This window comes from Convolutriloba macropyga, chromosome 1 (genome assembly GCF_964194025.1).
Source record: "Convolutriloba macropyga chromosome 1, txConMacr16.3, whole genome shotgun sequence".
Classification (NCBI taxonomy): domain Eukaryota; kingdom Metazoa; phylum Xenacoelomorpha; order Acoela; family Convolutidae; genus Convolutriloba; species Convolutriloba macropyga.
Genome location: NC_134468.1, coordinates 64,097,211 through 64,123,348, shown reverse-complemented (window position 1 = coordinate 64,123,348; position 26,138 = coordinate 64,097,211). Strand labels below are relative to the sequence as shown.

The 26,138-nt window shown below is 35.0% G+C and overlaps 1 protein-coding gene across 1 annotated transcript in view; it reads left to right on the top strand.

Moving 5' to 3' along the window:
- LOC142345774 (uncharacterized) overlaps positions 1-26,138 on the top strand; it is a 65,281-nt gene that overhangs the window by 1,658 nt on the left and 37,485 nt on the right. The window contains exons 2-6 of the mRNA XM_075398142.1: positions 1,010-1,180; positions 1,536-1,628; positions 4,405-4,675; positions 17,168-17,320; positions 22,884-23,079. Of these exons, the coding sequence (XP_075254257.1) occupies positions 1,010-1,180; positions 1,536-1,628; positions 4,405-4,675; positions 17,168-17,320; positions 22,884-23,079 (884 nt within the window). The remainder of the gene's footprint in view (positions 1-1,009; positions 1,181-1,535; positions 1,629-4,404; positions 4,676-17,167; positions 17,321-22,883; positions 23,080-26,138) is intronic.

Here is a 26,138-nt window from a genome sequence, read left to right as displayed (position 1 = left end):
TTGCGTCTGTTTACAGGTTTTACAGTTGTCTAATATTTTTTTCTGAAGAATTCATCATTTCTGCTCTATCTATCTATCTATCTATCTATCTATCTATCTATCTATCTATCTATCTATCTATCTATCTATCTATCTATCTATCTATCTATCTATCTATCTATCTATCTATCTATATCTATCTATCTATCTATCTATCTATCTATATCTCTCTCTCTCTCTCTCTCTAATTAAATCTCATAAAAATAAATTCAGAAGCAGATGGTTTCAAATACAATTTTCCGTTGTCATTTTTTAACCTTTAACAGTTCAACTCAAACATTGCAATTGCAGTTCTATTTGATACTCAGGTATTATTATTTTAATAAAAAAATTTAAGTAGTTCTTTGTTTGCCTATGAGTTGTCATTCCCTTTGGGATATCTTAAAGATTCCGTCCTGGTAGTGTATCTGCTGAATTGGTACTGGAAAGGAAAAGGTTGTATATCTTATATGAATTGACTTCCCTTATAAAAACAACAAAGTCCAAAATTCTCAACAATTTCAGTTTGTCGCGTAATTAATTTTGTCTTTAAATCACTTTAAAAGCTTCAAATCACTTTTGCATGCTCAATTAATGAAGCTTTAAATTACTTTTGCACGATCGAAAGCGCGCTTTTAATTACGCTCAATTTCGTATTAGAGATAATTTTTTTGCGAAAAATAGATTCCTAAAATGAGCGCAAACGTGCTAGAAGACTTGTCACCTATTTTACAATATTAAAGTATCTCAATTTTGCAAAAATGGCGTAATCCCTTTTGCGAAAAATAAAATATCAAGCTTGTCTCCTAATTTCTGTTCATTTTATGTACCTATTTTTTGCGCGATTTTTACTAAGGCGGAAATTTTGGGGAATACCTATGCGTCGTAATTAAGAAAAGATTTTGACAGGATGCAAGCTGTAGATTTTCAAAAAAATGATTATACGCTTCAAGGCAGATTGTATTTTTGAAAAGATGTTTTTTGTGTTTAGATTGAGTACAAGACTAAATTCCCCACTAGCCTGTGTCGCCGTAAAATTCGAGAGTTGATTGACCTGAGGAATAAACAGTGTGGAGACAATAAGTTGTATATCAGTCACGGTGACGTGAAGAATTCGGTGGGATCAAGCGAAAACACCTTGGAAGCTTGTCTATATGGAAAGGTTAGAAGTACTCTAAAGCTGCAAAAATACTCCGAGGCTGCAACTTGACCAGCATGCAGATTTTTAACATCAGATTACTCGTTATAATCAGACCACAAGCTGATGTTTTTAATATCAGAATACGCGAACTAACGATTTGGGCAATGGCAAAGAAATAAAAAAAACTGAATGACAGAAGATAAACGACAATTAAAGAAAAGAAATCAAGAGATGTAAAAATTTTGAATAATGAAAATTCAGACAAATGAAATACGAACCGGACTCAGAGTTCACTTCCTGGGATACTGGGGAAATTTTAAATATTTTTAAATAAATCGTAAATTTAAAGTTGATGAATATTGTTGCTGTGTTTCAGAAACTTCCCAAAAGAATAGAGCAGTATAGTTGGCAGTACGAGGACATAGCCAGGAACAGTGATGGGAGCCTGTCATTGTGGGATACTGAGAAGGTTTGCAGCCTGGACAGTCATTAAAAAGACTGATTTTGTAACCGAAATTTAACTATATCGAGCAAAACTACGTCCTCGATAATGAGTGCCGAAAAGCAGTAATAGACAATTATTTTTATTTCCCATCTATAAATAGATAGTATATTTATGGATGAGAAATAAAAATAATTGTCTATTACTGTTTGTCGGCACTCGTTATCGAGGGCATCGTTTCAATGGATAAATAACTCGATACATCGACAAATATCCCTCTTTCACTTTCAAAAATGGATTTGACGAAGTTTGTTCCCAGAGTTTGATAATCCATAATTAGCCTAGTTTTCATTTACAGTCTCCCATATACATCCAAAGATATTTATTATAGCTGCGAAGCTGTAAGCTGAGCGTAGCTATATTGTGGTGCTCTTGGTTTTTTACAATTCAAAGAATTTGAATTGTATTGGGGCGCTGTCTTTTTTTTAAGATCTGTTCTCACATTTTCATGATTTTGAAGTCAAATTGGAGTAGTGATTTTGGTCACGCCGAATCAGGAAGTGGAGCGAAAAAGCGAGTGGTTTTGCGGCGTGAATTTTTTTCGCTCTAATTTTAAAGTAGAGTGAGAAAATGGTGTTTCAACAAAAATTCGATTTCTCGGTAGTGGTTTTTTGTTCACATGCGGCAATTCCACTCTGATTTTTACGGTGTTTTCGATTTTTTGGATCGGATTTGTTTTCGAAATGGTTTTCCCAATCCATTCATAGTCCGTTCTTGGTCTAGTTTTCTGTTTAGTCAATGAAAATTCTTTGAATTGTACGTCAGGACTTGTCCTGTTATGTTTTTTTGTTTCGTCGTCTGACGCTCTTTTTTCGTTTCACACAGCAAAGCTGAAAAAGTCAAATTTTCTAAGTGACTTCTTCCTCTCACTAACGGCATTTGCGCGCGTTACGTCATTTCTCACTCGTTTTAGCAAAGGTTTTTAGGTTATTTGCGTGATTAGATTTTGATCATACGTGACTTACCTCACTCAATAAAATGACTTTTGCACTTTAAAACTTAAGTTTAATTTGAATTAGTTTAAGGTCAAAGGAACTCATATGCGCAGTAAAGGTCCCTAATGAAAGGCTTCTGCGGAATGAATTTCAACAAGCTTAATTAATTTATCGCTGAATGTTTTTTACCTAGTTTTTTGAGCGGCGTCGATTTTTTTTCAATTTAGATCTGTAGCTGTTTCTATCTCTGTTATATGGCACGCAGGTCTATTCTTTCGCAGCTATTCCGGCAATCTGCCGGCTATGTTGTTAAAAATAATTACGTGAGAAGATGAAATCAAAGTAGCGTTAGCTGACAACGAAGCACGAAGCAGTGGTAGTAGCCAGCGGTACAATATCAAATTTTCCATCAATATTTTGGTATTGAGTTGTTCGCTTTTTAGTCCAAACAAGCTATTTCAGGGTGCCGAAAAGCAGTAATAGACAATTATTTTTATTTCCCATCTATAAATAGATAGTATATTTATGGATGAGAAATAAAAATAATTGTCTATTACTGTTTGTCGGCACTCGTTATCGAGGGCATCGTTTCAATGGATAAATAACTCGATACATCGACAAATATCCCTCTTTCACTTTCAAAAATGGATTTGACGAAGTTTGTTCCCAGAGTTTGATAATCCATAATTAGCCTAGTTTTCATTTACAGTCTCCCATATACATCCAAAGATATTTATTATAGCTGCGAAGCTGTAAGCTGAGCGTAGCTATATTGTGGTGCTCTTGGTTTTTTACAATTCAAAGAATTTGAATTGTATTGGGGCGCTGTCTTTTTTTTAAGATCTGTTCACACATTTTCATGATTTTGAAGTCAAATTGGAGTAGTGATTTTGGTCACGCCGAATCAGGAAGTGGAGCGAAAAAGCGAGTGGTTTTGCTGCGTGAATTTTTTTCGCTCTAATTTTAAAGTAGAGTGAGAAAATGGTGTTTCAACAAAAATTCGATTTCTCGGTAGTGGTTTTTTGTTCACATGCGGCAATTCCACTCTGATTTTTACGGTGTTTTCGATTTTTTGGATCGGATTTGTTTTCGAAATGGTTTTCCCAATCCATTCATAGTCCGTTCTTGGTCTAGTTTTCTGTTTAGTCAATGAAAATTCTTTGAATTGTACGTCAGGACTTGTCCTGTTATGTTTTTTTGTTTCGTCGTCTGACGCTCTTTTTTCGTTTCACACAGCAAAGCTGAAAAAGTCAAATTTTCTAAGTGACTTCTTCCTCTCACTAACGGCATTTGCGCGCGTTACGTCATTTCTCACTCGTTTTAGCAAAAGTTTTTAGGTTATTTGCGTGATTAGATTTTGATCATACGTGACTTACCTCACTCAATAAAATGACTTTTGCACTTTAAAACTTAAGTTTAATTTGAATTAGTTTAAGGTCAAAGGAACTCATATGCGCAGTAAAGGTCCCTAATGAAAGGCTTCTGCGGAATGAATTTCAACAAGCTTAATTAATTTATCGCTGAATGTTTTTTACCTAGTTTTTTGAGCGGCGTCGATTTTTTTTCAATTTAGATCTGTAGCTGTTTCTATCTCTGTTATATGGCACGCAGGTCTATTCTTTCGCAGCTATTCCGGCAATCTGCCGGCTATGTTGTTAAAAATAATTACGTGAGAAGATGAAATCAAAGTAGCGTTAGCTGACAACGAAGCACGAAGCAGTGGTAGTAGCCAGCGGTACAATATCAAATTTTCCATCAATATTTTGGTATTGAGTTGTTCGCTTTTTAGTCCAAACAAGCTATTTCAGGTTGCCAGAATTACTCTGCGACCTCACAGACAATCAATAGACGTCCGCTTTCTTGTGCCAAAGTCTGAGAACGGGTCAAATTCTTCCGAATTAGCGAAAAGCAATTCATCCAGTGTTTCTCAGCTTAAAAAGAGTGAAGATGTCAGTGTGAAGTATGTTGCTGTGTCTCCGAGATTGAAAAGTGTGGCAAATAAAGAGGAGAGCTTGAGCAGTTTGAGAATCAATCTCCTGGATCGACTGAATGAAGCCGATGAACCTAATCAGAATGAGAGTTAGTAACTATTCACTCTCACTTCATGTTCTATCAGTCCCAAATTGCTCTCTGCAGAATCTTATTGCTTTCCTATGTTACCTGTTACCCAAATGTTTTTTCATGCAGCCACAAATTGGTCTGAGGGATCATTGTTGCTGTAGAGGTAAATGTATTGGTCTTGAATACAGGTAGTAAATTGGGTTTAAACTGTAGTCATACAAAATAATGCTGGCCGTCTTTTGTGTGAAGATTAATAGACTTGGGATTATTGCAACTTTTAATGATCTATGGCTTCCTTTCCTAATAGCTGCGAGGCAGTAAGTTTATTGTAGCTATATTTCGATGTTCGAGGTTTTTACGACCCAGACTGGAGTTATGGCGACAGTTGCCTTTTTACGACTCGTTTTAAGAGGCGTTGATTTTAATTTCTTCTAATGGTAAAGTAAGGAATTATATTAGTCCTGTGGTCTTTTCTATGCGACTTCTCGCTTGACCAATTTTTTGTCATACATTTTTGACTTTTCGTCCGACGGGGTAAACAGGTAGCGCCCGGTGGGTATTAAGTTCTCTTAGAGCCTTTCGTTTTACTAGACTCTAAGTATGGGATTCACTGAGACGTTAACTCATGACGTGAACGGCGTTTCTCAGGAGTTTCGCCAGTCAGTTGAGAGCAATTGGCCCGACGTTAGTTGGTTATGTTTTGACGAACTGAGGAAGAATAGTGCATGTGATATCGTCCTCTTAAATAACTTGAGTTGATCTATTTTTGTTACGACCCGAAGGGGAGTAATGGGTGCAAAAATATTTGGCTAAAGTTTGATTAGGCTTAAAAACGTTATAAGCATCAGAGGAATTTTCAACATTAACGTTGTGGAAATTAGGCGAGCAATACTTAAAACACTTAAGTGTGGCACTTGAAAGCACACTTGGCAATATGAAGTAGTCAGTTTCCCTGTCAGGTGTTTTACTCATATTACGGAGTTAAAAACTTAAATGTTTCATAGTTTCAACAACCTTAACTTCATGTTAGTTGAATTTCATGTTTCTTGTAAGTTGAATACTTTATATTGGCAATTGGTTTCTAGTGACCGTTTTAAGTGTTTCGATTGTTACTCGCCTGATTTCTACCAAATCTTAGTTTAAAATGTTTGCCTAATGGATCCCAAATTTGCTTTCGCCTTATATCCCACGAATCGCAAGAACGATATTTTCCGCTTCTTTTTAATAACAATTTGTGCCCATTAATGCGGATGCCAACATTGATGCAGCACGTGAAAATTCGATTTTGGCAGGTTGATCAAATTTGAAGTAGAGAATGATTAATTGCTCTCAAACAGTTTGTCGAATTATTTTGGTCCTGTGGCCTTGTTTATGCGATTTTTCGTCTGGCCCTTTTGTCCCCAATACGGGATAAACAGGTGGTGTCCGGAGAGCATTAAGTTGCTCTCTTAGCGCCTTACGCTTTACTAGGCCCTCAGTATTCGATTCACTGAAACTCTTTTATGGAGAAAATTTCATGCGATGAAGGGCGGTTCTTAATCTTTGAAGGCGCTCCTAACCCTGCTCCCATCGCTTGAGTCCACTCCCCCCACGCTTGACCTACTTCTAATGCTTACAACCCTAAGCCCCAGCTGGCTTCTACCAATGCCAACAACTGGCCGGTCCGCTGAAAGCAATTGGCCCGACGCTAGTCGGCTGTGTTTGTTGTCTGTATTTCTAGTTGGTGTGTGAAGTAGACCGGAACAATTCAGGCTCTAATTCACTTTTTGTGTAAACTTCTAGCGCTTGAGCTCTTCTTAATTTTTGCGTTATCTGAGTTGTTCCTGTTTAGAATTGAGTCGGTTAATGAAACCAATCGAATGTGAGTTAGATAGTATAAGTCCCTGATAGCCGAGTGTTTCATGCTTTTGTCTAGCATGCCGGAGATTGAGAGTTCGATCCTCTCACAGGTCGTTATTTTTTGAACCCATAAATTCTTATTCAGAATAAACACCCTCTGATTTAAATTCTATCGCCTGTTGTTCGGGGACAATTTTTCTGACGTTAGTCAGTTTGTTTTGGTTTAAACCAAATTTTATTGGAGTTCGTTACAGAGTCTTCTTGTTTTCTCTTTCAAACCGATCGCTCCGGTATTATAATTTTTTTATTGTTGATTTTCATTTCGCCAGAACATGAAACAAAAGTTGTTTTGCGGCATGTAAATTGTTTACTGGTTTCAGGCAGTGTGACCATTTTTATCTAATTTATGAGTGTTTTGCGTTCACGTGCATCAATTTGAATACCAGTTTTGATGTGTTAAGCTAGGGAGGTTATGAGTCAATTTTTTATGGAATAGATTTTTTGATACACAACCGCCCAATATTTAGCTTAATTTTAATGATTACTTGCTCTTGAACGAAGTGTGAAGCAATTTTTTATGAAATTTGTCTTTTAATGCAAATTTTTTGCTTGCGCGTTTTTCTAGAAAATTCTTTCATTTTTGTGTGATTTTAGTAATTTTTTCGCGTTTTACTTGATTTCGTGACCTAATTTGCTTTTATTCAAAAATTATTCTTTTGCAAACAACGACATTAAAATATGGAAGAATTGGTTAGTTCTGTGGTTTAGTATTCTTGAAATTGTTGGTTTGAACCCCTCTTTCGTAGGAATCTCGCACCCATAAAATTTAACTAAGCTACAGTCCCCTCATTTAAAGTGTTCTGCCTTTCGTTCGAGAGCAATATTTCTGACGTTGGTCGATTTTTGTCAATCCCTTCTGTTGTTTTGGCACTAATTTTGGCGTTGTTTTGTATAGGTGAGTGACTGGAAAAGTGTACAATTGGGGGAGTGCGTCAGCTTTGAAAATTTCGTTATACCAATTTTTCATAATTTTTTGAAGCAGAGCAATAGATGTTCACTTTTGCCTATTTAAGTTATTTTTAGTTGTTGATCTAGTTTCCGTTATATTGGGTGTAGTTACGTTTGTTGTATCGAAGGTTGTTTCATTTCTTCCGACATTTATAAAGATTTTTTCCACTTTTACGCCCAAAATATGAAGACCTAATAATTTTCTCACGTTTCTACTTTTTGAGCATTTGCTATCTTTTTTCAAATCAGTTTCCATTAAAAGAAACTTTGGTGCCTTTATCTTTGCCTTTGAAGCTTTAGTCTTTTATGTGTTGGAATTGACTAATTCAGTAATTTTTATATCAAATTGCGTGTCCTGATATGCAGTTTATTTCAAACGCTTGGCGTAGTAATACTAGTAAACGTGACCTGCGCCTTCGAAGTCAGAGGTAAAGGTCTCACCATTCTATTTTCTTCAGAGCCAACTTTTTGTTGGGTTTTCGTTGTTTTCTGCGTTCTATTTTTTGTGTTTCTGTTTTTAATTGCTCTGAAATGAAGCGCTCGATTGCTCTCTTTGCGCTTGATTGACTATTGGGTGGTTTGAAAAGAAACGGGATAAACTGGTAAAGCCACATGGGAGTGTCAAGTGTCTGAGTAACCCTCTCACTTTGCTGAGCTTCTCTGTACAGTTTAGGTTATCAGATAAGGAACGCTTGAGGAGGCATATATTCATAGTTTGAAAGGCGATTTTGAACAACCTTTCTCCGCCTCTACCACCCAATCTACTTCCCCCCCCCCCGTCTTTCATCTGCGCTCTCTAAGCATGCTCTCACTATTATGAGGCTATCTTCAACCAACTGTCAACTAGGCATTTAAAATTACGTGTCTGATATGCAGTTTATTTCAAACGCCTGGCTCACTAATAATACTTATAAACGTGACCTTTGCCTTCGAAGTCAGAAGTAAGGGTCTCACAGGTCTATTTTTTTCAGAGCCAAGTTTTTGTTGGGTTTTGGTTGTTTTCTACATTCTATTTTTTGTGTTTCTGTTTTTTAATTGCTCTCAAATGAAGTTCGAAGCAATTATTGATAACTTGTGGGTCTTTATTAAGCAAAATTTTTGCCTAGCTGTTTTCTTACCGATTGATTATTTTTGCCTGACTGTATTGTGCACGATTGAGTATTGGGTTGTTTGAGACGAAACGGGTTAAACTGGTAAAGCCAGATGGGAGTTTTAAGTGTCTGAGTAACCCTCTCAGAGCTTTACTGAGCTTCTCTTTGCAGTTTAGAGTATCTGATGAGGAACGCTTAAGGAGGCATATATCCATGGTTTAAAAGGCAATTTTGAGCAACCTTTCTTCGCCACTACCACCCAATCCCCCCGTCTTTCATCTGAGTTCTCACTATTATGAAGCTATCTACAACCAACAGTCAAATAGACATTTAAAATTTTAATAGTGGCCTTAGAATCGTATCGTGAACAAAAGTTTGCTATCGGATTGGGCTTGTTTGTTTCTCGGTTTTCTCATTGTGATGCAAGACGTTGCATTCAGTTTGTTGCTGCCTGTTGTTGGATCGCTTCATTATGCTGGTTGTCGGTTCATTTTTTTGGTAGTCTGAAGCCTACACCTTCCAGTCCCTGCTATGTTTTTAAGTTGTTCGGGCGCCAGTTAAACAAGATGTATGCTCCACGTGACAATGGTGTGAATAAGTACTTATGGCAATCTGCTGCAAAGTCAAAAAGTTGAGAGGCAGGGTGATATTTTTTCGTGCTTTCTGAGAGTGAGGACAGTTATTAATTGCTCTCAAACAAAATTTGTAGCAATTTTATTAGTCGTGTGGTCTTTTTTAATGCGATTTTTCGCTGGGTCATTTTTTGTAATTTTGACTTTTAATCCTCAAGGAAGGTATAAACAGGTAAAGCCCGGAGGGCATAAGTGGCTGACCAACTCTCTTAGAGCCCCACGCCTTACTAGTCATTAAGTATATGCTGGTGTATAGTTCTGGGAAGCCTGACTCAATTAGAGCTGAAAGCTGAGGGCCAGAACTATACTGTAACTTACTTAGACCCAAATCTTGTTAATCAAAACTCAAAGATAGAATTCAATTGAAATATATCGTAACATTGCAATTCGGCCATTTTCTAATGAATACTTATTCGTCCGACAATTGAGTAATCGCTCAATCAATCAATTCGTTTGAATTCCTCGCTACTATTGTAGGAGCAAAGGGATGGCGGAGGATGTCAGCAGGCTCTGTTGGGTCATTCTCAATTTCACTCTTTGTGGTTTTTTCATAAACGAGCCAACTATGAAATTATTTCTTTATATTTAATCATTTATAGACCCTTACAAAAACCCTCTTTGTCGAAGTTGGTGTTTTGAGAATGTATCCTATTTTTAATTATCCCTTTTGATTTTCTTTGAAAAGTGAATGCTTGTTCTCTCGAGACGGAATTGGGCTTGAGTGTAAAAAAGCTTTTTTCTTTAGAGTTTAAAAATTGACCGACAGTCTAATTATGTTCAAAATCTAGTATAATAGCAAACGCAAGATCTTGAAAAAAAAGTGGGACGCATGAAAAATTATAAAATTCTGACTTCCTGCTTGATCAACTTTAAAAATTCGTGCTCAAGCCTAACTTTATTGTTGAGTTTAAATAACTAACAGCAAAATTGATATCAAATTATGCGGCAACACAAAACTGTTCTGAGGAGACAATTTCGTGCTCCCCAGACGTACCCACAAACCTACCCCCATCGCTTGACACGGTCTCTCCTTCCTGTCGTGGTTTGGATGTTCTTATGATTAGACTGCTATCAATTTGGAGTTGTTTTTCTTACTGAACCTTGAGTAAATTGAGTCAAAATTTGGTAATGTTGTCAATTTTTCCAGCGTTCCTTTTTAACGTTATTCAAAACTGCTTTCGTGTTTTTTCGGGAGTTTTGCTATTGATCTATTTGCTGAGATGAGACACAAATTGGATGCACCTGTTTTCTAAAATGAATAAAATTTTAAAATCTGTTTCATAGATTTTGACAATAGTTTTTCCGATGTCGCAAATTTAATGCATCGTTTTTATCATCGTTTTACAGTTACGTTTTTTGTGTAAAAGATTGCCAGATCTTTATTTTATGTCTTTATCAGAATTAAACATCTGAATATCGAATTGAACTATTTCGATGTTCATTTTTGTTTTTCGCATGACGTCATTTCTTACACTATATAGCGTTGAATTGCATTTCTTAAAAATTGCGAATCACTTCCTTTCCTATCGAAATGATTTTTAACGCCACTAATGATGTCAATTAAGCATTCTCGACAAGTTCAATGAGGTATTCATTTGTAATTCTGTTAATGTTAAAACATCATGGACAAAAATAAGTACCCAGTTTAACTTTCTTCAGAAAGTGAAACGGTAGATTGTTTCAGGTTGGAAATATAGATTTGGTCCGCAACTCTATATTAGGTCTATTAGGCTTCTCTTAGCGGCCATGTTAGTTTTCGCCGCCAATTTGTGCACTTAAAACCTGGATGCAGCAACACAAGATTTCAAGAAACACTATTGCCCCTGATTAGCTTGATTCTTTTAATCTGTGCCCAATGATTAATGAACACGATGGACGTTTTAATTAAATTTGCAAAATTTAACTGTAGTTGCCAAAAGTTACGCTCAGACTTTTCCTTCTGAAAACGCAAATATTTTACGTGGGGTCGAGGCTGTTTATTGGAATTTTCGATGTTTTAAGACAATTACGTTTAAGAAGTTTTTAATAGCTGTAAACTTAGCGTAGTTATTTTGCGATTACTTTTGTTTTTGGGTTTCGTCGTCTGACGCTCTTATGCGTTTACTTTTTTGAATCCGTGAATTTCAAAATAGGAATTATTTTTGTTTATGCCATAGTTTTGCCACACAATATTCGTGACATCGTGTCGGCAAATAGTTTTAAGCTGAATTGGGTGATAAATTTTTGTTTTTTGATCATAACTGTCTTACCTCACTCGCTAAGTGACTTTTATTTCTATTAAGGTCACTCTAACCCCTATCAAGTTGAATATAGATATTTTTTTACACTGATCAATTCTAATAAATCAAGGCAACCAAATTAAAGTAACGAATTTGATTTTTCTGAAAACAATTTTTTGAAATCGTTTGGCCTCTGCATCAACTCAATTCTGTACCTGTTGCCTTCTGTATTCTACACCACGTATGTCTGTTTCGTAGCTATTCAGGCAATCTGCCCTCTATGTTTATTTAAAGTTGTTGAAACTAATTTTTTCCTGACAATTGAAGATAGATGGAGGAGAAAGAATATCTTTTCTATTTTTTGAAACTAATCTCTATCTGACAGATGAAGATAGATGGAGTAGAAAGAATGTGATCTTTTCTGCTTTACTCTTGTTCCGTATATAATAAGCAAAAAAAGCAATCAGCTGCGTTTGATTAGCTAGATATTATTATAGGAATGGTCTGAGAGGTCGTCTGACGCCTCTACTTCTGTACAATATAATCATCTGATAATTGAACGCATTTATTACACTATAAAGCGTTGAATTGCATTTGCTTAAAATTGCGAATCACTTTCTTCACTATCGAAATGATTTTTAACGCCACTATTCATGTCAATTAAGCATTCTCGAAGACATTACAAGGTCAATGAGGTATTCATTTTGAATTAATTCTGTTAATATTGAACCATCGTGGACAAAATTAAGCACGCAATTCGACTTTCTTCAAAAAGTGAAACGATAGATTGTTTCAGGTAGGAAATATAGATTTCATCCGCAACTCTCTAGTATGTCTATTTGGCATCTCTTAGCGGCTATGTTAGTTTTTGCCGCCAATTTGTGCACTTAAAACCTGGATGCAGCAACACAAGATTTTCTCATGAATAAAGTTTTCAAGAAACACTATTGCCCTATGATTAGTTTGAATCTTTTAATCTGTGCGCAATGATTAATGAACACGATGGACGTTTTAATTATATTTGCAAAATTTAACTGTAGTTGCCAAAAGTTACCCCTAGACTGTTCCTTCTGAAAACGCAAACAGTTTACGCAAACAGATCGAGGCTGTTTATTGCAATTTTTAATATTTTAAGACAATTACGTATAAGTAGTTTTTATAGCTTTAAGTTGAGCGTAGTTATATTGCGGTTACCTTGGTTTTTTCGGTTTCGTCGTCTGACGCTCTTTTGCGTTTACTTTTTTTGGAATCCGCGAATTTCAAAGGAGGAATTGTTTCTGTTTATGCCACTATTTTGCCACACAATATGCGTGACGTCGTGTCGGCGGTTAGTTTTAAGCTGAATTGTGTAATAATTGTTTGTTTTTTGATCATAAATGATTTACCTCACTCTCTAAGTGACTTCTAACTCTATTAAGGTCACTCAAATATTAAAGCATGGCAACCAAATTAAATTAACGAATTTGATTTTTCTGAAGAAAACTTTTTGAAAACATTTGGCAACTGCATCAACTCAATTCTGTATCTTCTGCCATCTATTTTCTACACCACGTACATCTGTTCCGCAGCTATTCTGGCAATCTGCCATGTATGTTTATTTAAAATTGTTGAAACTAATCTTTTTCCTGACAGATGGAGAAGAAGAATATCTTTTCTATTTTTTGAAACTAATATCTATCTGACAGATGAAGATAGATAGAGGAGAAAGAATGTGATCTTTTCACCTTTTTTCGTGCTCGCTATATAATAAGCCAGAAAAGTAATCAGCTGCGTTAGATTAATTAGATATTATTGCAGGAATGGTCTAAGAGGTCGTTTGACGCCTCTGCTTCTAATGAACTGTACAATACAATCTGGAAATACTGGAATGGGTAGCACGGTTATCGGAATTCTGATAATGAAAAATCACTCTTGTGAAAGGTTAGAGATTACTGACAAGTATGGCAATAGTAGATTTGATGGTAGTGTGGTACTGGAATATTAAGTAAGATCAATTGAATAAAATTTTGCTCTTCTGATAGAATTTTTTTTATAATTTGATTTCTAATTGTGGGCAGGTTTGTCGTTAATCCCCCCACCCACTCCTATCCAAGGCTTGTCAGTCTGTTGCAATAACCCACCCGCCGGAAAGGATTAAGATTTTGCATTGTTTAATATTCATCGAGTAAATAATTTTGTCTTCGCAGAGCTTTTACTTCAACTAGTTTCTACCCCTGATTGACAATACTGTAGTCATTCAAAGAACATGTATGATATCAGTGATATGAGAACGTTTTTTGTTCCGACCCCTCTTGAGGGGGGAGGAACTATATACTCAAATGGGTTTTTTTTGTTCAGTCAATTTTGGCCGATCGATATATTCATCGTAGAGAGTTGAGACTGGTATCATTAGAAAGCTTGTCCAGCGTAGAATATGGAATTAAAAAGATTTTTTTGATTTTCGTTTTTGACATGGAGATATCGAGGTTTAAACTTTCGAGAAAATACAGTGAATTCCGTTGATTTCATTCACCTTTTTTCGGAATTTTTGACTAAAATTTCGCAAATTTTGGTTGAATTTAATAAAATTTTTCAAGAAAATGTTGTTGATTTTACATTTAAAGACAAAATAAATTGTCGGCTATTTTCATTGAATTTTTTTGTTACAAATTCGGGCTAAATAATTCACAAAGTTCAGACTTTTTCATTAAAAAACAGCACGAAATAAGTTTCTTTAGTCCACTCTGATTAAATTTGCAGGAAGTGCACACCCAAACACCACTAATACAATCTTTGTAGACTGAAAAAAGGGCTAATGCCACTTCAACTTCCGTTGAGAGTGCTCTCTAAATAAAACTTTGACGTTTTTCGCTAACTATATTCGTTGATTATCAAAAACGCAGCATTTACTTTTGATTTTTTAACAGACAAAATATCTAAATCAATGACATTCCAAAAATTAAATATTCCTAATAGACAATCAACACTATCAGGACTAGTTCTGTACCAATCTTGGATCGTTACAATCCAAAAATAATTCGGATTGTCATCAGTCGGTTTTTTATTAAAAAAATTCGATCTTTTTTATATTAATTAAATAACAGAACATTTCAAATCAAAGATCACTAGTGATAGGTCCTATTGACTTCCTAATTAGCTTGAAATTAATTTATCTAGTTGATTGCTTGAAAGCTTATGGTCGTTTTGACTTTTAAAATATTTGATTTTTAAATAAAAAATGGCTTATTGAACTTTGCCTCCATTTTTTCTCTTAATTTTGTCAACTTGTAGCTTAGTGTCAGGAATCAAAAAGTGCTACTTCTTTCTGCTGAATTCAAATTTAGTCTTTATTGCAATTTTACGCCTGAAGTTATGGTGTTCTGGTTTTGATACTAGTAGATTTCACAATTTTTTTAATTTTTAGATATTTGCCCATTTTTCATGTTTTCTAGTTCTGTCAAATTATCACGTTATTGTCAGTTCATATATCACATTTTTCGCGTTCAAAATAACGCACAGCTGATAATATTTAAATCCTTAAAGATAGAGATTCTGGTTCTTTACCGCTTCGACAGTACTTTCTCGAAGAAATTAATTGAATTTTTTAATTTTGTCTTTAACTGTCGTTTTTACTTTGTCTTTTAAGTCGTATTAAATTTCCTGTACAATGACCCGGTTTGATTGGCTTTTCCTGGAAGAGTAGATGAGCCAATGTTCTGATCTTGGAAGATAGATAATGGCTTTCATGACTTTGAAAACAATTGTTTTCCAAAATGAAAAAAAAACATTTCAATTTCGCATTTCTGTTCCTTTTATTGTCTGTTTGTTACCTGGTCTCGTTAATTACAGGTTAAAGATGACAATATTTTTGTCAGGGGAAGGTGTCAAAAGGGATTGGCGTCACAAAATCTAATGTTTTTAAAGAATTCGTTATGACTTTACTGGCTTCGACACTGGTTTTTCACAAAAAAAAAGTAAATTAATTTTTGATTTTTGTCATATTTGACGTTCTTTTTGTGGACGTAAGATTTGTTCTGGATAAATGAAGGTCTCGAGGGCTTCTTTTTGAAGATTAAACGATTCTATTCAATTTTTTCATTTTGTAATTAATGGCTTTCATGTCTTCGGAAATAAATTTTTTTCGATAAAAACAAGTATTACATAATCTTGCTTTTCTTCTTTTTGGTCTAATTGTTACCTAGTTTTAATAATGAGAGGTCACATAATACATTTCAGGGGAAGGTGCCGAAAAGGATTGGTGTCACAAAATGTGATCTTTTAAGAGAATTCGTTATGACTTTATTGGCTTCCGCACGAGTTTTTCACAAAAAAAAGTAAATTTTTGATTTTTGTAATATTTGACGTTCTTTTTGTAGACGTAAGACATATTCTGGATAATTGCAGGTCTTAAGGGCTTCCTTTGGAAGAATGGACGAACCTATTCAAATTTTTCATATTGTATTTAATGGCTTTTATGTCTTTGGAAATAAATTTTTTTCGAAAAAAACAAGTATTACATAATTTTGCAATTTTTTTCTTTTTTGTCTAATTGTTGCTTATTTTCAATAATGAGCGGCCACATAATACATTATCGGTGTTCGATGAAGGTGCAATTGAACATATTTTGGGGCCAAAGTCTGGCTTTACGGCTTCCAAAGCATTTTCTGGCAAGTTTTAATTGATTTTTAGTTTATTGTCTATTTGTTGTTCTTTTTGTAACTGCATAAAAAATTGAATACCAAGAGTTCTTAATTCCCTTCTATAGAAGCATTGGTAACTGTAAACTTATGGGATAATTTAGTTGATTTCTAATGGTTTTCATTACTTTGAAATTAATTGTTTTTTTAAAAAAATTCAGCGAATTTTCTAACTTTAAAGTTTCTGTTCTTTTTTGTCTAATTGTTACCAAGCTTTATTATGAACTGATGAATAACCACTTTTTCTGGTGAATTACAAGTTATTTTGTTTATTTTGTTTCAGTTTTATCTGACGCTATATTGAGTTTGTTATTAAGTTTTGTTTTTTAAAACGGACATAACTTTTTTGATGTAATTAATGTTTGTTGTTGTTGTTTGATTTTGCCGTTCGTCTTCGCTCGCTTTCTTAATATCGGCATATCTCATCAATCTAATTTATCATTTTTTACTCCACTGAGTTATTTGCTTTGGAGGCTATCTTTTCGTTCATACTTCAGTTTTTTTTTTTTTGAAAAATACTTGAATTTTGTGTTTTTCCATCTGTTCCTCATTTGGTAGACAATTATGCCAAAATTGTGGATGAGCGGGGTCGGAACCTTATGTGCGATCGCACATTACCGAGCCGCCTTGTTTCTAATATGGACAAAATGAAAGCATAAATCTTTGCAACCATGTTTTGTTGAATGTTGTTAGTGAGGCGTTTCTGATGTTTATGGTTAGGGAAAATTTCATGTTGTTAGTTTCATATATTTTTAGTGTGGTCTCTTTAAGTTCAGTTATTTATTGCCCTTTTCCGTAAGGATTGCACTTCAGAAAGAACTGATACGCAATGTTTGGATTTCATACATTCGTTTTTAGTAGATAGAGCTTAAACTGGGCCAATATTCTGAGTGCTTTGCTTGTATAGCTTACAAATATGACTGGCAATTAACTTTATAGACTGGCAACTTTATACGCCGAACAAGTTTTATCATGAGTAGTTGCAACTAGTTAGTTTCTAGCTACATATCTATGCAATGCTGTGCTGGATACCTTTGTTTTGCAGGTAATATTATGGATGGGAGTGGTGAGACGGGAAAGAAGAACTGGCATCAGTATGTGTGGGTAACTCAGTTCTTTTCTGTGATGGCAGTGCCTGAGTGCTGGAGAGGGGCAACTAGTCTGATTGTTCATTACTCTCGCCACTCCTTCATAAACGGTGAGTCCTATTCAATTCTCATTATCGCCTAATAAACCTTTGCTGCATTGTTATGTAAATTTTTGCTATGGCTGAAGCAGGCTACAAATGACGTTTTGATGACATTGCATCAGTGGTTGGTCTTTTTAATAGCCGCACAGAGATAGCTGGGGCTATTATTGGCCTTGTCTAGGTTTTTTACAATTCAAAGAGTTTGAATTGTATTGGGGCGCTGTCTTTACGACTCAAAGAGGAGTATTGGAGAAGTCCCTTTTTGTAATCAATTTTATTGGAGTGATTTTTGAAGCGGGAAATGAAACGCATGAAAAAATTTGGAGTGATTTTGGGGCTGAACAAAAGTTAAGAGCGGAGCAAAAAGAGAGTGGTGTTTGTTCATACCGCTGTTTTTGAGAGAGCGAGAAATTGATGTGTGAAAAAATTTTCTCTAAGCGAGCGAAATTTTTTTGTTCACGTTCGGCTTTTAAAAGCAGTTTTTTGCAACTTTTGATGGTTATGAGATTTGATTATAATATTGTATTAGTTTTTGGCTTGTTTTGATAGGATTTGAAGGTTTCAAATAGTTAATTCTGAATTTAATGCTAATTTGGAGGGTTTTGATCAGTTTTGCTGATTTTCAGACGAAATTTAATGATTTTTTGCCTGTTTGTTTTTTTTTGTATTAATGCTTTAAGTGGGATTTGAATAGAAGCTTTTTACATAAGGAATATTCAGCTACCAATTGAATAAGTTTTATTGGTGTAAATCATTCTTTTCTTCGGGAAATTGACAGAAAATTTGAGAAATTTTAAACCATTTTTCTTTTTTTTTTGCAGTTTTTCTTTTTTCTTAGTCTTAGACAAGTTTCTTAGCTTATTATCACTTGCCCATTGTTTTAAGAGCTTTCCATTGCCCTAATTGGAAAGGAATTTTACTCGGCTTTATGTTTCCTTGTACTATTAAAAAAACTCATTAAGTTGTTTTTTTATTCAATTTGTTTTTGAATGCTGTTTCTATTCTTCCTTAATTTTTTTATGGCGTTTGTGGAGGTTCAGGGTTCACAATGGTTGTTCTAGTTATGTACTCAAAATTATGGGCAATTTTCTCCTTCGAGTCGTGTCCGGAATTCTTTCGGCTATGTTTTTTTAAGATCTGTTCACACATTTTCATGATTTTTGAAGTCAAATTGGAGTAGATTTTGGTCACGCCGAAGGAAGTGGAGCGGAAAAGCCAGTAATTTTGCGGCGTAAAGTGTTTTCACTCTAAATTTAAAGTAGAGTGAGAAAACGGTGTTTGAACAAAATTCGCAATCTAGCTAGTGGTTTTTTGTTCACATGCGGCAATTTCACTTTAATTTTTACTGTTTTTTTATTTTTTTTCTATGGATCGGATTTTTTTCTAAATGATTTTCGCAATCCATTTATTGTAATTAATAGCCGCCCTCATCTTCTCAGCCGGCTATTATAGCGCTCATATTTTTTTTACTTCGTCGAATAAAAAATGTTTCGCTTTACCTCATTTTGCCGCTTTTTCAACATTTTGCGTGAAATCTTTTTTCAAAATGAACAGAGTCAGTATAAAAAAATTGAAGTCAGAAGTAGAAACGGGATAAACCCATAAAGCCCAATTTTAGATGCCCGCTATTTGAACGTCGTTCCTATAAGTCTTAGTTACCATCTCTAATGCTTATTGGTATTGATAGTAGCCCCTGTAGCCTCTCTCAGAAGTACGTTATGTTCAACTACGAAATGTCATCAAAATAAATCGAACTTAAAAAATGTTTTTGTACAGAAATCTTTTTTTAATATCTTCTATTCTTTCAATCCCAATCATGCTTATTGGAAGCAATGGCGGCTATTTTCCGGCAATCTGCCGGGTATGTTTATGTTCATCTTTTTTATGCAAAATTTTTGCTTAACAGTTTTAGCACCTATGTCCTAAAACATTCTTTGACTTCATGAGTGACCTTTTTACACTTGAGTTCTTACTTTTTGAGTGATATACGTTATCTCTTTCTAAAATAAAGTTTGTTGCTAATATAAAGGCAATTGTAAGCGATAATGAATCAACGCCATTGTAGCTTAGTGGTTGAATAGCATCTAGAGATGTTGGACTGGCATCCAGGAGTCGAGTCCATGCGGCTTAGACGTTTTTCTGCACACACAAAACATTTCTAAGCTACAGCATCTCTAAATTGAATTTCCCCCGCCTGTCATTCGAGAGTAATTCATCCGATGTTAGTCGGTTTATGTTTGTTTTGTAGAAAAGTGAATTTTTTCGTGATCCTGCAATTGAGAATTTAATTGGTCCAATTCGATTGTAAAGAAAAAAATTGTTTATTCCTTTGAGTATGAACAATAAAATACAGAACATAGTTTAAAGGCAATGTAGTGTTAAGAAGTATAAATGAAACAAACGTCACATATTGTGAAAGTTTAAAATTGTATTAAATTTACAATGTGCTAAAATATCGACAAATTAAGAGAGATGAATTATAATTGAGAAAAATTTTTTAAAATGCTAATTCTACAATTAACATTTTCGAGAAAAGAGAATATTTTAAAAAATGCTAATCCTCCAATTAACATTTCATAGAAGACTAAAAGACGCCCCAAAATTAAATCAAATTAAGATTGAACTTGAAAGATTTGAGATTAGAATTAAATTCGGAAACCGTTGGGTCTTTTAGAAACTCATTCCAGAAATGATTTTTATTGTAGTTTTGAGAGCCCGCGTTTTAGGGATATTCCGCCTCAAGGTGAGAGGCAAATCGTTATACCAGTAAATTGCTTTTTTTGAAAAACAGTTTTGCATTATATTTGTTTTTGGTTTGCTCCAAATGACAGCTTGTTTGTACGGTCATTCATTTTAGCACTTAGGGTGGCTAACTTGAGTTCATCGAAAGCTGGTAAATCTGATTTTAGAAGCTTTATAAAATATATTATATTCCGATACTTTATGAGGTATTCTACTGGTAAGATTTTGTGTTTGATCTTGAGGTCAGTGGTCCTGTCAAATTTGGTTCTATTTAAACATGCCTTTATTCCCCAGTTCAATTGTTTATTTAGAGTAACTCGAAGTGATTTTTTAAGACCTGAGAACAGAACAATTGGGTAATGCAGATGACTTAAAACAAGAGCGTTCAGTAAAACAGATCTAGTTTTTTCAGGAAATATATTTTTGATGGAGTAAATGACCTTTATGCCAACAGCCATTTTTCTTAGTACATTTTTTATTTCTTCATCGAAAGAAAGATTACAGTCAATATGAACTCCCAAGTATTTCACAACTTTTTTCTCGAGAACTGTACATCCGTTAACAACTATTTCTTCGATTTTGTTTCTTTTAGGGGCTCCAAAAATAATGAATTCGGTTTTGCTTTCATTTACATTTAACTCATTTTTCCTGAAAAAGTGAATGAGTTTAGCAATACTTTTTTCAAGATGTAACTTTGATTCATAAATTGCTTTTCCACTGCAAAAGATAAAAGTATTATCAGCGTACTGGATTATATTAGAATTCACATCAGTATCATCTTTCATATCATTTACATATATGTTGAAAAGCAGTGGGCCTAGCACAGTACCTTGTGGTACTCCACGGTTAAGTGCTATCCAATTTGATTCATACTTCGAGAATTTGACTTTTTGCACACGGTTTTCTAGATAAGATTTTAGAATAGTAATTGCTTGTGCACTAAAACCTAAAAGTTTAGTTTTGTGCAGAAGAGTAGGATGTGATATCGAATCAAAAGCTTTAGATAGGTCTAAAAAAGCTCCTGTGACGATGTTTTTTTATTGAGATCATATCTGATTTTTTCAGTGCAATATAAAAGCATTTGTAGTTGACACTTTTTTTCTGTATCCAAACTGTGTTGTTGCAAGCAACTTATTCTTCTCTAAATAAGCTAATAATTGATCTCGAACAAGGATTTAAAAAATTTTAGCTAGAGCTCCAGTAAGCGAAATTGGTCGATAATTTATCGGATCTTCAGGATCATCTTTCTTGAAGAGAGGCAAAACGTGGGCACGCTTACGGTGGTCAGGAAAGCGTTGTTCAGTTAAGAATTGGTTAAACAAAAAACAGAGAAGTTCAGCTATGTGTTCTCTTGCATCTTTTAAAGCCCAAGCTGGAATGAGTGATGGACCCAACGGTTTTTTATCATTTAAATTGTTGAGTATATCAAATATCTCCTTGGTTGTCGTATACCTGAATATAAGTTTGTTACTGTGGCGTGCCGGATTATTACAAAATTGATACTGTTCTTTTTTGCCAAAATATTCACCTAACGCTGAAAATTTATAGTTGAGAAGATTGGCAATATCATTTCCCTTGGTCAAAACCGTTCCAAAACTGTTTTTGAGTCTTGGTATTTCTGACTGTGTTTTTTCACAGTTTCTGATTTCATTGATAAAATTCCACCTTTCTCTTGCACTTTTTAAGTTTTGAAACACATCTAGCAGATGTTTTTCATTTTCCTGCTTCAAAACATTTCTGATGTTATTATTTGATGTCTTTGCAAACTTTTTTACTGTGTTTTTTGATATCCATTGTTGATGTAGCGTTAGTTTAGGCTTGTCATGGCGTATGAAGACGATCTTTTGTGGAGCATGCTTTTTAATTACCGTTTCCAATGACGAGCAAAATTTTTTCTACATGATTTCAGGATTTTCTGATAAATAAAATGATCTCCAATTTATCTTTCCAACATCTAGGGAAAAAGCATTTTTAGAGTAGTTTGTTTTATCAAACACAATTTTTTTGATAGCTTCTTTTTTATTTTTAACGGTTTCACCAATTAAAGGAAGCGTGGCTAAGTGATCACTTTTTAGAATCGAGTCTAGTGTCTGGGAACTAAAAAAATTTTCGCATATAACATAGTCTATTAGCGACTTCGTTCTTGATGTTTAACAACTTCAATTTTTTCACAGGTTGTTGAGCCTCGATAATCATGTACGCAGATATCTTCTGGTATAGTACTATCCCCGACCAAATTTTTCACCAGACTGCTTCCAATAACAAGATTTTGTGTTTTTGTGGGAACCTCTTTTGGCTCAAAACGTCTTACACGAACCTCTTGAATGATGGGGGGTTATATTGGTTCGAGATTTTACCTGATTCCTTTGGATCGTCATTTGACTGCTTTTTTAGCAAAAATTGACTTGCTGAAATAACAAACTCTTTTATAATTGAGTCTTTCTCTTCAACTTTTTTAAATAAATCTACATAAATTCGGTATAGTTCATTTTTATTATGCGAATTGAACTCCTCTTGGTTCATCATGTTGATAATTAAGATCTATTAAAGTTGTTAAAAGTATCAGATAAAAGTTATAAGAATTAAGAACGAGATAAAGAAAAGCTAAATTTCTGTTTCAATTGTCTTTTTTCTTCTTTAAGAACACATGAATAAAGCAAGGTCAACTGTTCGAAACGAGAGATTGCGCTTTTGACAAGAGATTGCGCTTTTGTGACGAGAGATTGCGCTTTTGTGACGAGAGATTGCGCTTTGTCATATAGTATACTTGTCATATAGTGATTGTCATATAGTATACTGTTGCGGGCAGTTAATCCGTGATGTAATGCAGGTGCTAGCTCTGGAATCTCTCCTCAGCCAGTGATCTCTCATCCTGATTTCGATAATTGGGTTCTGGCAGACAGCTGTTGCTCTGCATACCTCCACCCATGGAGACAGATCAAAGGTTTTATGGAGTCTCGGGAGAGTACTGCTTTGTGGGACAGTCATCCTATCAGTGCTTTCGTCATTCCAGATTTCATATTTAGGTATGTCATCGTCCTCTATTAATCCAATAGACGCGAGGACTCATAGATAGACGGAGGTTGCTGTACAAACCCTTGTAATGTTGCAGATTCCCAATGCACATTAGGTGATCAACGAAAGCCTCAAAATTAGGACCATTTTATTCCAATTGGATACCTTGACTGAAATACGGCAATAGATGGCGAACTCCGTAGACTGGCAAAGACTAGAATAACTTCCGCCGTCAGCTTTCAACTTCCGCCGTCAGCTTTCCGCCGTCAGCCTCTCAACGGTTATTATTTAGGCGCTCTTTTTACGATTCAAAGAATTTGAATTGTTTGTGGTGCTGTCTTTTTAAGATCTGGTCACACATTTTCCTGATTTTTAGAGCGAAAAGGCGAGTTGTTTTGCGGCGTGAAATTGTCTCAATCTTATTTTGAAGTTGAGTGAGAAAACGGTGTATGAACAAAAATTGTCTTTCTCGCTGGTGGTTTTTTTGTTCACATGTGACATTTTCGCTTTTTTACTGTTTTTAATAGCCGCCCTCATCTTCTCAGCTGGCTATTAATGCGCTCCTATCTTTTTTTACTTCGTCGAACTTTTTTTCGCTTTACCATTTTGCCACTTTTTCGACATTTTGCGTGAAATCTTTTTGACTTCTGTAGGCTAGTTTCTCTCTTCTCTCATTCTGCTAAAAGTGAATTTGAACATCAGTTGCTCAGCAAAGCAATTCAAAATGAACAGAATCAGTATAAAAAATTGAAGTCAGAAATAGAAACGGGGTAAAACCATAAAGCCCAATTCTAGATGCCCGCTATTTGAACGTCGTTCCTATAAGTCTTGGTTACCATCTCTTATGCTTATTGGTGTTGATAGTAGCCCCTGTAGCCTCTCTATAAGAAACAGAAGTACGTTATGTTCAACTACGAAATGTCATCAAAATAAATCGGACATAAAAAATTTTTTTATACAAAAATCTTTTTTTTTCAATATCTTCTATTCGTTCAATCCCAATCGTGCTTATTGGAATCAACGGGGGCTATTTTCCGGCAATCTGCCGGGTATGTTTCAAATTTTTTGCTGGGATTTTCTAAATGGTTTTTGCAATCAAGTCACAGCGCATTCAAGGTCTAGTTTTTTGTTTAGTCAATGAAAATTCTTTGGATTGTATGTCAGGACTTGTCCTGCTGGGTTTTTTGATTCGCTCTACCTTTTAATTTAGCGCAATTTTTTCCCTCACTGTTTCAACTGAATGGATTTATTCTTTCATATATTGAATTACATAATGTAGTGAATACAGTCAAAGTCAAAATAGAAAATTCAAAAGAAAGGGGATAAACATATAACGCCCGGTCATTAAGTCACAATGCATTAGGTTTTGAAAGTTCATTAATGAGATTGCTAGCTGGCGTTAGCGTTATGTTAATTAGCCTTCAGTTTAGAATGTGAATCAAGTGTAATTTTAAAATTGAACAGAATATGCAGAATTTATACACCAAATAAGAACACATTGACGCTTGGAAATTTTCCATCAGTTTATCTTTTATTTTCTTTTCTTTTTCAATCCCAATGTGCTTCAAGCGGATCAATGGCTGCAATTTGCCAGCTACGTTTTTTAATTGCTCCCAAACGAAGTTTAAGCAATTTTATTAGTCCCGTGGTCTTTTTATGCGATTTCATTTTTTGCGCGACCAGTTTTTCATCTAATTCTTTTGACTTCAAACACTCGCACAAAGCTGTTATGGGGGACATAGTTTCATAGTGTGAAGGGCGGTTCTTAGAGTGTGACCTTCTCCCTCCACTCACCCCCACATCATCCCCAATCCCCATCCCATGCGCAACTTGACCCAAATAGCAGCGTGCTCGACCCCCCCCCCCGCCACCCTCTTGTGCTCACCCGCCGCTCTCACGCCATGCACTTTCAATTAAGCTAATTTTAATCTGCCTAAGCTGTAACTAGCTAATGACAAAACCAACCGCTCGCCAGTCGTCTGAGAGCAATTCGACTGACGTTATTTCGTTATGTTCAGTAATTCAGGAAAAACATATATGAGGCCGGCTTTCTTTTAAGTCAAATTTTTAATTTTTGTTGACGCATCTCTACGCAAAAGAAAAAACGCCAATTTTTTGCTTCAGAGCATAGCTTTGACGTTTGATTTAGGTCAATTTTAAAAGTATAGCCTTTTGGAAAGGGATAGCACTGTTAAATTTTAAAGGTAAACGTAAAAGTGGGAAAGGGATCGTGAACCGGGAGATTGTGTATGCTGTTTAATAGCCGCTGTTAGCCTCTCCACGGCTATTACATCCAAAAAGCTTACTTTTTTTACTCAAAGAAATTTGGCATTGCACAGCTTTTTTAAGGTAAAGCAGGTTTTCTTCTGCTGAAGCTTTTTTTCTTTTCGAACTTTGACTTTTGTTTCAGACTTTTGTTTCGTCAGAGCAATTCGCCGACGTTATTTCGTTATGTTCAGAATTTCAGAGAATACTTTTATGAGGCCGGCTTTTTTTTCTTAAGTCAAATTTTCAATATTTGTTGACGCATATTTACGCAGAAAAAGAAAACGCCAATTTGTTGTTCCAGAGCATAACTTTGATTTTTGGTTGAGGTCATTTTTTAAAAAAATTATAGCCTTTTGGAAAGGGATAGCACTGTTAAATTTTAAAGGTAAACGTAAAAGTGGGAAAGGGATCGTGAACCGGGAGATTGTGTATGCTGTTTAATAGCCGCTGTTAGCCTCTCCACGGCTATTACTTCGGCGTTTTCCCTTTACAATCCAAAAAGCTTACTTTTTTACTCAAAGAATTTTGGCATTGTACAGCTTTTTTAAGAAAAAGCAGGTTTTCTTCTGCTGAAGCTTTTTTCTTTTCGAACTTTGACTTTTGTTTCACACTTTTGTTTCGTCAGAGCAATTCACCGACGTTATTTCGTTATGTTCAGAATTTCAGAGAATACTTTTATGAGGCCGGCTTTTTTTCTTAAGTCAAATTTTCAGTTTTTTGTTGACGGATCTCTTCCGAAAAGAAAAGCTCGCTTGATCTTATTTCGGGATGTTCAGAAATTCAGGGAATACGTATATGAGGC